This window comes from Brassica rapa, chromosome A02 (assembly GCF_000309985.2).
Source record: "Brassica rapa cultivar Chiifu-401-42 chromosome A02, CAAS_Brap_v3.01, whole genome shotgun sequence".
Lineage (NCBI taxonomy): Eukaryota > Viridiplantae > Streptophyta > Magnoliopsida > Brassicales > Brassicaceae > Brassica > Brassica rapa.
This window is the reverse complement of record NC_024796.2, coordinates 29,588,660-29,602,456: the sequence shown is the minus strand read 5'-3', so window position 1 is coordinate 29,602,456 and position 13,797 is coordinate 29,588,660. Positions and strand designations below refer to the sequence as shown.

The following is a 13,797-nucleotide window of genomic DNA, read 5'->3' as shown; positions in this document are numbered from 1 at the left end:
GTAATTATGACCGCCACAATAGACAGATGGTTTAATTCATTAAATAAAAGACTTATTCTTGGGTTCACTCCCTAGGTGAACCTGTAGGTTCACCAACCAATAAGATTGTGTCATTTTAGATTCAATATCTTTTTAAAAAGGAAACAAAATATTATCGAATTATATTATATTCTTAAAATAAAAAATTGTATTAATCACAAAAAGAAGATTTTTTAATCGCAAAAAAAAAGAATTTTTTTTTAAAGTATTTTTAACGCTGCCAACAAATATTAAACCCTAAACCCTAAACCTTTAGGTAAACCCTAAACTCTTGAATAAATCATAAATCTTAAAGTTTAAGATTTGATCTAAGAGTTTTGGATTTATCCAAGGGTTTAGAGTTTACCCAAGGGTTTAGGGTTTACCCAAGGGTTTAGGGTTTACCCAAGGGTTTCGGGTTTAGGATTAGGTTTTAGGGTTTAGTGTTTTGTTAATTGTATTAAAAATATTTTTTTTTTAAATTCAAGAATTTAAAATTTATCAAAGGGTTTAGGGTTTACCAAAGGGTTTAGGGTTTAGATTTAGAGTTTAGTGTTTTGTTTATGGTATTAATTTTTTTTTTGAAAACTTTTTTTTGCAGCTACTATTATTTTTATTCATTTATACTTTTTTTTAATTTTTTTTTTAACGCTGATTTATTACGATCTTACAATTATGATATAGGAAAGATTACATAGACGATTCGACAACCGACAATACTACCTGCCTTATGAAGACCTACGCCTAACTGCATCACCTGAGCCGTGCTATGAAGATCCACGCCTGGCCAGATTTACTTGCACCATGTTGAAGATCCCTTATAAGTCTTTCCTCTGTAGTCTGCATAATTGTTTAATAAACCGCTCTCTCCGGGACTTGAAACCTGGATTTCCTGTAATCTGCAATAAATTGCATAGTCTGGGATTCGAACCCCAGACCTGGGTGTAGAAGCCTTTAAACCTTAACCAATAGGCAATAACAGATATAATTTTTTTAATTTTAAAAACGTAATATAATTTGACAATATTTTGTTTCCTTTTTTAAAAGATATCAGATTTAAAATAACTAAATTTTATTGGTTGGTGAACCTATAGGTTCACCCTAGGGAGTGAACCCAAGAATAACTCTAAATAAAATTAGTTTGGGGTTATTTCACTAAACACTTAGTTTGTAGATTTTACCCAAGACAAACTTAGTTTACAGGTTTTAAAGTTAAAAATCCATATAAAAATATTCCAAGAAGTCTGTGTTTAACTCTTAAGACTTAACAATGGAAATTAGCATAGGTGACAAATGTACCTGGGAATGCATACCACATGATTATTAAAAAAACAATTAGATAGCAATCTTTATAATATTACTAGATATGAATCCGTGCTTTTTGCACGGGTTTTATTTGATGTTTTAACTTTATGAAAAACCATAAAAAGAATGAAAATATTTTTCACATTAGTTCTTGATTTTTTCAGTATATATTGGTGTAGGACTTATTTTAAAATAATAATCAATTTTCCTACATAAAGTTTAATTAGTATTTCTACTTCAATAATGGTGTTTTAAAATAGTCTATTATTTTTTTTAGTTTTCTATAAATAGTTCACTTTAAATTATTTTTAATATTGTAGTTAATTGAAACATATGTAATTGGTGTGTGAAATATATATATTATTTATATTATGTAAGAAAATGCAAAAGGAAAATTCAAAATTAATATTAGACGACACCAATCAATATGTATTATTAATATTCAACTAAATATCAAATATATTGCTTGATGAACATCAAATTTGTTTCCAGATACCCTACCTTAGCATCAATTGTGTGACTATAACCTCTTTCTATATATCATATATTATTCAAAAAAATTTGATATACAACATTTTGTAGAACACTATTGTCAATATGTTTTGTGTCTACTTTAAGAATTTTGAAGTCATGCAGTTGTAGTGACTCTTTGATAGTGAAGCATACAAATCTTTCATCTGTTGGTGTGAGACTTATTTTAGGAATAAAAATCTATTGATTATTGATCTCGGTTAGGATTTATGTTTCAGTAATCATAAAAATACTGAAATAATTATTTTACAATTTTTTTTGTTAGGATTTAAAGAAAGGAAAATTAATATTAAACACTCTTTTACAATTTTCCTATGTTTTCAATTTTAGAAAATGACAATTACTATCAATTATTTTTTATAGTTATCATTTCTTTAGGATTTTAGATAAGGAAAATTAGTATTAAATAAATTATTTTACAAATACATTTTTGTTTAGAATTTTTAAAAAGAAACAAATTTAGTAAAAAATATTATCAAGTAATTTTAAACTTACTTTAAAAATAATCATTTTATTATCTTATCTTTTATATTTATTAACCATGATATTTTAATATACGTCACAATTTTAAAAGGAAAATTACTATCATATTTTACAATGCTGACAAAAAAATAATATTTTACAATTATCTTTTCTTTAGGATTCTAGAAAATTATTTAATAGTAAATAGTAATTTCAAAACTTATTTAATAGTAGCTGTTTCTAAGATCTAGAAACAAACATCACAAAAACTCTCAATCGATCAAAAATATAATACAAAAGGCTTATATATAATCTTTTTTTTTTCAAAACCCTGATTCATATTGAAACCGTATGGAATGTTCCGAGCCAGTGTTGAGTTCGGTATGAGATCATCATTTGTGTCATTTAGATTTAAAAGGTATAATTGCATACAATACATAGTAAAGATCACATATTGTCAAACTAAAAATTTAATAACTTTGATTTCTTAATTAATTTTTCATTGACACCTCTTACTGTTTTCACTGGATATGTAATATAATTTTTGTATGGAGATACTGAATGAATTACTAGATGTAATGAGCCAAAGATGCATAAATAATAAATTGCAGGTTAAGAATTATGACAAGACATAAAAAAAACAATCTGTAAAGCTTCAAATATCTATATTCAACAACTAATTAAGATCAAGGCAAGTTTCTCAAACAATCTAATTTAACTTTATTGTGTATGGTTTGATATTTTTATGTATATCTCTTGATAAATCAAAGTTAAATTATTGATGTCATTTTTAGTTATATATAACTGAAATTTGGTTTTATGTAACCAAATATATTCCCATGCGTAGCACAAAGTCAATAATAGTATATTTAACAAAACACCATGTTCTAACTCTCACTTTTTTTAAAGAAGGGTTTCGTAACTCCCATTTTAAAGCAATATATTGTATTTTAACTCCCACTTTTTAAAAGTATTAAGATTATTGTGCATATTATTACCACGTGATCATTACAATCAAACAAGATAGCAACAATGTATTTGAATAAAAATACAATGTTCTAACTCCTACTCTTTTTTTAAAGAAGGGTTTGCTAACTACAACTTTTAAAGCATTATTATATCTTAACTCCAACTTTTAGAAAATAATAAAATTATTTTGGATACCACGTGTTCATTACACACGAATTAGATGGCGATAATTTATTTGAAACAAATACCATGTTTAAAAGAAATATTATGTTTTAACTCCCCACTCTTAAATGCGATATTATATTTTAATTCCCACTTAAAAAAAATATTAAGATTAGTAAAAATAAACATTTAAAATCCATAAACAAGATTTTCAGCCTATTTATAAATTATAAATTTAGATGAATTTCATTGTACATGTTCTCCATCTCATTGCAAAAAAAAAATCCTCAGTATCTAAACTCCAAATAAATCAAAATATTTATGTCTTTCTCTCCTCTACGTACGTCATCGTTATGTAATATACGAAATAAAATAAAATAAAGATTATTTATTTGTATGTGTTGTTAAACACAAAGAACTTCCATTTACGATAATCATTTTAAATTACTACAAATGATGTACTTTTTAATTATCAAACGCAGAAAGTATATTTAAGTCCAACTATCATAATAATTAGCCTTTTAATAAAAGAATTTGGTAAACCACAAAAATATAAATAAACGATAATAATAATGCCATGAAAACTTAAGTCATCACCCCCATTAAATTTAAATAAGGCTTTCTGAATTAGGTATTCGAAATTTCTTTAGATTTTTACCAGATCTTCCCGTATTGGATTAAGTGTTTATAAAAGATGTTATAAATCCAAGGTTGTTAGACTTATCATTTGTATAAATCTCACTAACTCCACTAACCAGTTATTTAGAAATCCATTACAAAAAATTATATCCATCTATAAATATATGAATTTTATTGTACATGTTCTCCATCTCACTGCAAAACAATTTCCTCACTATCTATCCTCCAAATAAATCAAAATATTTAGTTCTCTCCTCTACGTACTTCATAGTTATGGCTTCGTCACTTCTGACATCTTCCGGAATGATCCCTACCACCGGTTGTCCGGTCATTCTTCAAACTATTTAGTTTTACCAAAGTATTGGTGGCTTAGTTCTAGTGCAAAGGATTAGTTCCCCTATTCCCCGGATTCAAACCACCTTTAATATGAATGGTTATTTTTAAGATTGAAAATTTTAGAGGCTGACTTCGGACCTACGAAAAATTATATATATGATCTACTGTTCAGAACTTCTATTAAAAAAATCTATTTCGTTTTTTATATTACAAAATAATTTTTAATCTAATAAATGGGTTTTTGTTATATGACCTGCAAAACTAAAGAGAACTATTAATTAGTCTGGAAGTCAAAGTAAATAAGCAAATTTGAACCTCGCACAATAGCTTTATTGGTGCCAAACCATAGAGTTAACCTTGTTGTTCCAGAGAAATTTGATATTATTAGAAAGTCACAGTTTAATTAATTAGCATGGTTTTCATGAAAAGTATGCATGCACAAATGAAGAAATTGTCAAAAAAAATTAGCACTAAAAAGATTATATATCTTGCTAGGTGGATGAGGAAACAGGTTATATCCCAGTGATATGCGTCATCGCACGAAGCAAAGAAAGAGATATTAAGGCGGCTTGGGAATCAGTGAAGTACGCAAAGAGGCCGAGGATACTCGTATTCACTTCTACTAGTGACATTCACATGAAATATAAGCTGAAAATGACTAGAGAAGAAGTTGTCGAGATAACAAAAAGTAGCATTAGGTTTGCTAAAAGTTTAGGCTTCAAAGACATCGAATTTGGTTGTGAAGATAGTGGCAGGTTCATATCTTAAAACCTATACATCTCCATTATTTTTTTCACAGGTTCGAAAGAACATAAAATCTTATTACATTGTTTCTTCTATAAAGAGAAGACTGTTTGCGGTTAAATAAAATATTTGATTTGCCACTATAATATTAAATGATTTTTTTTGTAGTAAAACCTCTTTAACTATTTTTGAATCGAAATAAAATCTCTTAGTTAAATTTTCAATGTTTTAAATCCTCAACTTAAAACTCTTAATGTATAATGTATGTTCATTCCGTTCACAATGCTCTGTCTATTTTAAATACAAAACTTTAAAAATGAAACACATTGTTTTAGTTTTGTCAAAAAAAAAAAACACATTGTTTTAGTTGAACGGTTTATAATTAACTTAAAGCGTTAAAAACTTTATATATAAGATTTTTTTTTACTAATGTCATATATAAATTATAATTATAAAATATTAATTTGTGACTAAAATTAAGCAGGTCCGATAAGGATTATATATGCAAGGTTTTTGAAGAAGCGATCAAAGCGTGTGCAACCACGGTGGCCTTCGCGGACACGGTGGGGATCAACATGCCGCAAGAATACGGAGAACTTGTGAGATATGTCAAAGCAAACACTCCTGGAATTAATGATGCTATCTTCAGCGTTCATTGTCACAATGACCTTGGTGTTGCTACCGCCAACACAATAGCCGTACTTTTTTCTAATTCTCCCTTTGCTCATTTATTTACAAAATATCAATTCCAAATGCATATATAACAACGATTTTACATAGGGTGTGGAGAGATTTAAAACTAAATAGATTGATGCTCAAATGAGCTTATTAAACTAGAAATGAAATAGCTCAGTGAGCTTTATTTAACAAGACAAAGAGAGAGAGGATGAAGATAAAGTTGTCACCAAGATAAAAGAGTTTTCGATTGATTCATACAATGAGAAAGGATGCTGCTCAAACTGCAGCCAAAGTGCCCACTTCAGAACTGTTAACAACATATATATATGAGTCTATAACCCTAGTCTAAAAGCTTCTAATGGATCATAAGGTTGGGCTTTTTTTTGGGCTTCAATAGGGTGTATGTGCTGGAGCACGTCAAGTCGAAGTAACAATCAATGGAATAGGTGAAAGAAGTGGAAATGCATCACTTGAAGAGGTAAGAAATCACACATCCAAAGTAAGGTAGAGCATACAAAAATATAACCGAGAAGAATCAATCTCTTAATCTATTTATTGTCTATTGATTTTAAAAACAGTCAAGTCCAGGAAACTCAACACGATCGTAATTTTCTATCATCATCAATTCATCAACAACATAAATATTTATTTGGTATGTATAGGTCGTGATGGCTTTGAAATGTCGAGGAGCATACCTGATGGGTGGTGTTTATACAAGAATAGACAGACGCCAAATTATGGCTACTAGCAAGATGGTAAGGCGGTAAATTTGACTGTTTGACATGTCGAGGAGCTAGTGTTTTCATTCCTTAGCGTTTATAATAATTAACTAATAGGTTGTTAATTCTTGAGAAGGTTCAAGAATACACTGGCTTGTATGTTCAACCCCACAAGCCTATAGTTGGAGCCAACTGTTTTCTTCATGAGAGCGGCATTCACCAGGTTCGGTGCATATATATATACATGCATACATACTAATATATATATATATACAGAAAATCAATTATGAGATAGAATTGGTTATCATTCTTTACACATTATGAAAGGATGGGATATTGAAAAATCGGAGTACATATGAGATCTTATCACCAGAAGACGTAGGAGTTGTAAAATCTCAAAATTCAGGCATTGTTCTTGGAAAGCTTAGGTAATTATTCAATTTTAAGTAATATTTTTTTACTTATTTAACTTATTTGAAAAACCTATGGAAATACGTAGTGGACGTCATGCGGTGAAAGGTTGTCTGAAAGAGGTAAATACATTGTGATTAGATCATTTTTACTCGTTGGTTACACAATGATCATATACAAATACTTAAATAGGAGATCTATATATTTATTAATTAATTAATATACTTGGGTGTTTGTTTCTGCTCTCAGTTGGGATATGAAATCAATGATGAGAAATTGAACGAGGTATTCTCACGGTTCAGAGATTTAACCAAGCAGAAAAAGGTTTTTTTTTTTTTGTATTTTATATCTTCTTGTGCACATATACTTAAAACTAAATTTGATATTATAATTTCAAATACGAATTGATTATAGAATGTCTTACTTAATTATTGTTTGATAATAATCTCAGAGAATCACGGATGATGATCTCAAGGCATTAGTAACGCTGTGTGGTGATGAAATCTTCTCCTCAGAGAAGTTAAACGGCAATGAAATCAACAGTAAAGGCTATGCACCAGACCCTCAGATTTCCTCAGTGGTATAAATATGTGAACACGTTTTATATTTCTGTATCAATGTAAGACAAGTCTCATTTGATATGCATATGTTGTTGTAATGAATAAAACAATACTGAGATGAAAAACTTAAGCATTAATCACTTACCTGGGGGTGTAAAGGTTTCAATTGTCACCCACCTACCGAACTGGAGTTGACATAAGCAAATCAAATATGAGACTGATTTGGTTTTTATTTGATACGCGTAACAACAGTTGTATGAATATATAAACACATAATACATGCATACAAGGTTAATAAATATAAACTAAGATCATCCAGTTTTGACAAAAGCGCGTAGTTATGGACATGAAGTAATGGAGGCAAAGTCAAAGAGCTTAATTCTACACCGTCCAAAGCTTCAGATGTTTAGTTAGTGGACACCACGTCCCAACGTAGTGCCGATGTGGTAAGGGTTGAAACATTTGCCACGTATCCCGTTTTATTATAAACTAACCACTCGTACCACAATAACTGTTTACTAAAATCACAGGAGTTTCTTACATCTTCTTTTGGTCAAAATGTAAATAATTATAAGTGACTTAAAGAGTTTCTATTGGCCTATATTTATATAATATCACATCTTTGATCTATGGATAGTTTTTTTTTCTTACTGAAAACGATCTATGGATAGTTTTGATATATACATACTCATCTCATATAATATACTAATAATAGCTATATGTATGTGTGTTTATTTGTAATATTGAATATCAGATACAATGTTATCAAGTTGATAAAATTCTAAACATATGACGAAAAAATAATAATAACAACTAAATAGTCATAAGTTGAAAATTATATATATAAATAGTTAAGCCGTCAACCAAATCAACCTAACTATGACAAATTTAATATTCACATTTGTTTTAACTTTTTGGTAAACAAGCTCAATATTCCTAGTATACACATATATACCATAGCACACGGAGCCATGTATTTAATAAATAACACTTGACATTTGTTTTCTCAACAAACCGACTTGTCTCTTCTCTCCGCCCAAAAAATAACCGGCGTTTAAACAATGCCACGGCTAAGCAACGCCGCCGTGATAACAACGAACGCAATCCTCGCATTGATCGGCCTCGCCACCTTATGTTTCTCTGTCTATCTCTTCATTGAAGGCCCATCACAATGTCAACGCTTCATTCAAAACCCTCTCATCGTAACAGCGACTCTCCTCTTCTTCATATCTTCCTTAGGCCTCATCGCGGCTCTCTACGACAACTACATCATCATTACTGTCTACCTATTCTTTCTCTTCCTCTCCATTCTTCTCACCCTAATCTTCTCCATCTTCATCTTCCTTGTAACTAATTCTTCCGCCGGCAAAGCGTTTTCAGACAAAGGAATAGGGAATGTGAAGACCGGTGATCTTCAAAACTGGATAGGAGACCATTTCCTTCAAGGTAAGAACTGGGAAGGGATTAAACGATGCATGGCTGATTCTTCCATTTGTAGGTTTCGTCCACGTGACGTTGACTTTGACGCCAAACACCTCTCACACGTAAAGGTATGTGTTCATACATTTCAGTAGGCATTGGCATTTATCCGAACCAAATCCAAATCGTTTTTTTTTAAATACTCGAATGGCTGGATATATAAATTATAATCCAAACCAAAGCAAAATCAAATCTAGTATTCGAAAATATCTGAAAACTTAAATTATTAGTTTTTTTTTTTTTTGGTAAAAAATTTAAATTATTAGTTATTCGAAAGTGTTAATACTTTGTATATATTAGTATGTAAAATGTGTTTTTTTGTATTCAGTTCGGATGTTGTCGACCTCCAGTAGAATGTGGCTTCGAGGCAAAGAATGCTACATGGTGGACAGTTCCAGCAACGTCGACGGCAGAGATCAAAGGGGACTGCAAAACATGGAGTAACACGCAGAGCGAGTTGTGTTATGCATGCGAGTCCTGCAAGGTTGGAGTTTACAAAGGGATTAGAAAAAGATGGAGGATTCTTCTCGTCTTTAATCTTCTTCTTATCCTTCTCGTCGTTTTGCTTTACTCGTGTGGCTGCTGTGTGAAGAAAAACAATCGTGTTCCATGGAAGCGCCGGTTCCTCTGAAAACTCATACTTCATTTTGTTTTTGTTTCTCAAATTAATTAATATATCCTTTATTTTTTCTTGAAATTATTACTTGGTTTGGTTTTACTTCTTGGTGTTTGATACTTCTTGAACATGAATACTGGCTTGGTGTGAATGCATTGATGGAACTATGAGGGCATCCTATCTCAAACAGAAAATAATATTAATTTTTTAAATAACTTTGTTAAATATTTAAATTTACTTTTTGAGAAATAAACCACTGAACAAAAAACAAGTAGTTTTCATGAATCTCCAGAATATCTTTATTTGAAATTCCCTTCTCACTTTCTTTCGAATAATTTTATTATGAAGACCTCTTTTAGATACTTCCAATGGCATGTTCTATGCTCTTGGAAAGCATGTTCTATGCTCTTGGAAAGCATGTTCTATGCTCTGATGATCTAAAACTATGAACTTTTGTAAATAGACAAACTATGTGAAAATTTCCAAGAAATAAATGTTTATTGTTACTAATTTGATCCCATTTCTTAACGAAAGATTATATTTTACAAAAAAAATGTAACTGTAGAACTAATCGAACACTTAAATAAATTTCACTATTATTGCTGAAACTGGAATGTTCTATTGGGAAAATAACATGTCAGGATCAAAAGAAGCTTAGTTGAGGAAAGTACAAGAAACAAACAAAAATGCATAAGCAACTAGTGATGTTAGGAGCTCCAGTGTCCAGGTAGGGTTAATGAAAATCGTCCGGATCATGGGAATGATCAGCGAACCACAGAACTACCCAGCCGTTAGTGCACCAATACTGCAACCATAACAACCAAAACACAATCATGAGAAGAAGAACAATTAGTCTTTTTAAGTTTCAGCAGCACCAGGAACTTACCCTATTAAGCAAGCTCTCCCCAAGCTCTTCTTCGTCTTCTCATACAAGAAATATATACAAGCAGCCAACGATACCCCGCCACCTACAAACAGAACAAGAAGCTTGACTCGTTTCGATTGTCTTTATAAGATTATAAGGGGCCATTGTAGAAGCAAGCAAACCTGAAACGCAGGACCACCTTCTGCTGAGTTAATAATACTCTAACCACCCATAAACGCAAACAAGAAGAGTCTTCTCAACACAGAATCCATCTGAGGCATTTCGACGAAATCAAGAAGAGCTTTGAGCCACAAAGGAGACTCCTCAACTTTCTTCTTCAACCTTGTGTTGAGATTGATCTTACTCTTCTTCCTCAATATAAAACTAGACGTTAAAAAAAAAAGACGTTAGAAGCTTCTCAAAGGCTCCTTCTACAGACTCTCGGCTTCTCTCATGCTCAGCGTACTGCTCTAATAGAAAGTTACGTGAGGCCCATATCTCTTCCTCTGAAGCGCAAGGGGGCTAAGGCCATCTTTAACCCTAGCACCTCTAATGGGTTGCTTAATCAATTTTTTACTAATAAGCACTCTTCGACCACCACTTCTTCAACAGTATAATTAAGTACTCCTTAAATAGCACTTCTTATTTTATTAGGATATTTTCTTTTTTTTTTGTTAAATCCAAAAATTATTAAACACTCCACTTAAACACCTTGGTTAATGGTGCTCTAAGGCCTAAACGCTTGTACGGGTCCCACACTCTAGTCTTGGGGAACGTTGGAACGTTGGAACATTGCCTACACAAAGTCATCACTTCCCATTCAGATAAGAGCCAACAACGGAAAAAGATTGACCCTTTGGACCTTATCTTAATCGAAACTAACTACACAAAAGACATTAGATTCAGTTCAGTTAGTTTGATGAAGCGATGAACGAGTGTAGAGCCGGATAGAGGAAGGGACGACGAGGACATAGCTAATCCGACGCCGTTTTGGTTCAGTTTAGCTTTTAGTCTCCGATCAAGAATGAACTATATCGCTACGTTTCCGAAACTTAAAAGAAAAAAACGTAAATTTTTGAATGACCTCTCATCTTTTTGTATTTTAAATGAGTGTCCACGTATTTAGTAATTTCTTCGATATAACACCCCTGCTTTCTAATAAGGTGATAAAGACACCCCGAAGTTGTGTCAGCAACTATCTATGTTCCATTTGATTACACTCACGGAAGGTTATACTTTTCAGGCTAGACAACTTTTTATCATTTAGAAAATTATTTACTTGATACATTACATGTATGTGGATTATACAACAGAAGTCCAGAATTTGTGTGTGAATGGCAAAACAACAGTTGGTGTTGGAGAGTATTTGTCTCATTCTCATAGCTTCTGAGTTTAGAGTAAGTTAGTTGCGTAACAACTCTTTTCAAAACCCTATTTGTTGGTCGGCCAAGCAATAACATCGCCTCGATGACCATCCAAGTGACACCAAGCATCAGCAGCGCAGCAAATTTCGGAGGAGAAATGTTCGTCCATTGGAATAGCCTTTTGGCTCACCTACACAAGAAATGCAAAACATGGAATTTCAACACCCACTTACATGCCATGATGCAGCTACTTATCATTGCTCTCATCCTGGATACAAAAAGAACAAAATGAAATGAAACATCTTTTTTTTTTGTTATAATCTTTAACTAGATCCTGGCTCGGGCGGGGTTTATTCATTTTTATACTAAAATATTCTAATTTATACAACATTAGTATGTGACAATACTATTTTACATAATTTTTTGTATTTTGTAAAAAAATATTATTTTGTAAACATTATTATGTAACAATTTTATGTTTCATTTCTAAAATTTGGAATTTATATGAAAATTAAATTAAACCGAATTTATATAATAGAGATGAATTTTTTTTGGGATACTATTAAAAATAACAAAACTTATTTTTTGAAAAAAAACTATAATATTTTTTACTTGCAATTTTTTTTGTAGTAAACATCCTATTTGAGAAATTTCTTGAAATACACCCACTTTGATAGCATTTAAGAAAAACTCAATTAAAGATATCCTAACATTTGAGTTTAGGGTTTAACGATTATTGTTTAGGATTTATAATTTACGTGGTGAAGTTGAGTTTATAAACTTGTGCAAATAATTCTTATATATTTATAAAAGTTTTGGTAGGGTTAATTTTTGTGTTTTAATAATAAATTTAAGATATTTATGAAAATGATAATAATTTAAAGGAAAATTTGAAAAAAAAGTATCAAATATGAAATAAAATTTAAATTTGTTGGAATTATGTTATATACTGTAATATTAAACTAGTTTGATAAATGTATGTTCTCTTTATATAGAATAGTGTTGGAATATTAATTTGTTTTGACCTATATAGCTCATTCATGCTCTGATATTAGTATGCATATAAATAATAAATGTGTGTTCATGTTTAATGTATTTGTTCACGTATATATTCATTTCGTGTATATATATTTTCGTCGATTTATGGTTGGAGTAGGAGATGTACAACGTTATATATAGTGACTAATAAACAAATTTGGTATAGTTTTTAAATATTAGAATGAAATGGTTTTTAACTTAATGGAATATATAAACGCTAATAATAGCTGACTAAAACTTTATATATACAATATGTAAATTAAGAGATTAAATGTTTTATCTACGAAGAGGTGTAAATTAAAATTTAACCATTAATAATAATATTAGATTTGTGTTAAGAATTATTAACATAAATTTTAATATTACATGATAGAAGCATTTAGAATTGTGACCTATAAGAGATAGTATAAACTAAAAAACCACACATGTAATAACTCATGATTTATGTGTTTAATAAATAAGATATTTTAATTTTAAATTTTAAATAGAAATGCATTTTTCTTTCCAACAAAACATTTAAAAATATTTGAAAAATATGCACTATTATTATTATGGTAATACAGTTAATGATGTTATGTATTGTTAAGGTAATATAATTAATAAAAAATTTAAAATGAGTGAAATATGGAAAGAAAATTAATGTAATTAGTTTAATGAAATTACCAAAAAAACATTATATTTTTTTACACTGCTATCTATGTTTTCAAGCAATTCTCATTTATATTGCTATCAATGTTTTCAAACAAAACCAAAAGGTACTTTATTTTTAATAATATAGATACTAGTATTTATTTATTTAATATATAATTATTTAAATAAATAATTATTTAAATAAACATTTTTTCGTTAGTTAAAAGAATAAGAAAGATATTAAGTATAAAAAATTGTATTTGGAAATGTA

The 13,797-nt window shown here is 30.1% G+C and overlaps 2 protein-coding genes across 2 annotated transcripts; both read left to right on the top strand.

The window, feature by feature from the left end:
• Nucleotides 1-4,359: 4,359 nt before the first annotated feature.
• Nucleotides 4,360-8,354, top strand: LOC103855084 (methylthioalkylmalate synthase 1, chloroplastic-like). Its single transcript, XM_033285331.1, has 10 exons — nt 4,360-4,413; nt 4,918-5,177; nt 5,651-5,864; nt 6,242-6,322; nt 6,507-6,599; nt 6,700-6,786; nt 6,891-6,991; nt 7,063-7,096; nt 7,224-7,298; nt 7,426-8,354. The coding sequence occupies exons 1-10, from the start codon at nt 4,360-4,362 to the stop codon at nt 7,558-7,560; spliced, it is 1,134 nt and encodes a 377-aa protein (XP_033141222.1). The 3' UTR covers nt 7,561-8,354.
• LOC103854914 (tetraspanin-12) lies at nt 6,627-9,796 on the top strand. The gene is made up of 2 exons (XM_009131884.2): nt 6,627-9,084; nt 9,342-9,796. Exons 1-2 carry the CDS (start codon nt 8,596-8,598, stop codon nt 9,642-9,644), a joined length of 792 nt encoding a protein of 263 aa, XP_009130132.1. The 5' UTR covers nt 6,627-8,595; the 3' UTR covers nt 9,645-9,796.
• Nucleotides 9,797-13,797: the final 4,001 nt, after the last annotated feature.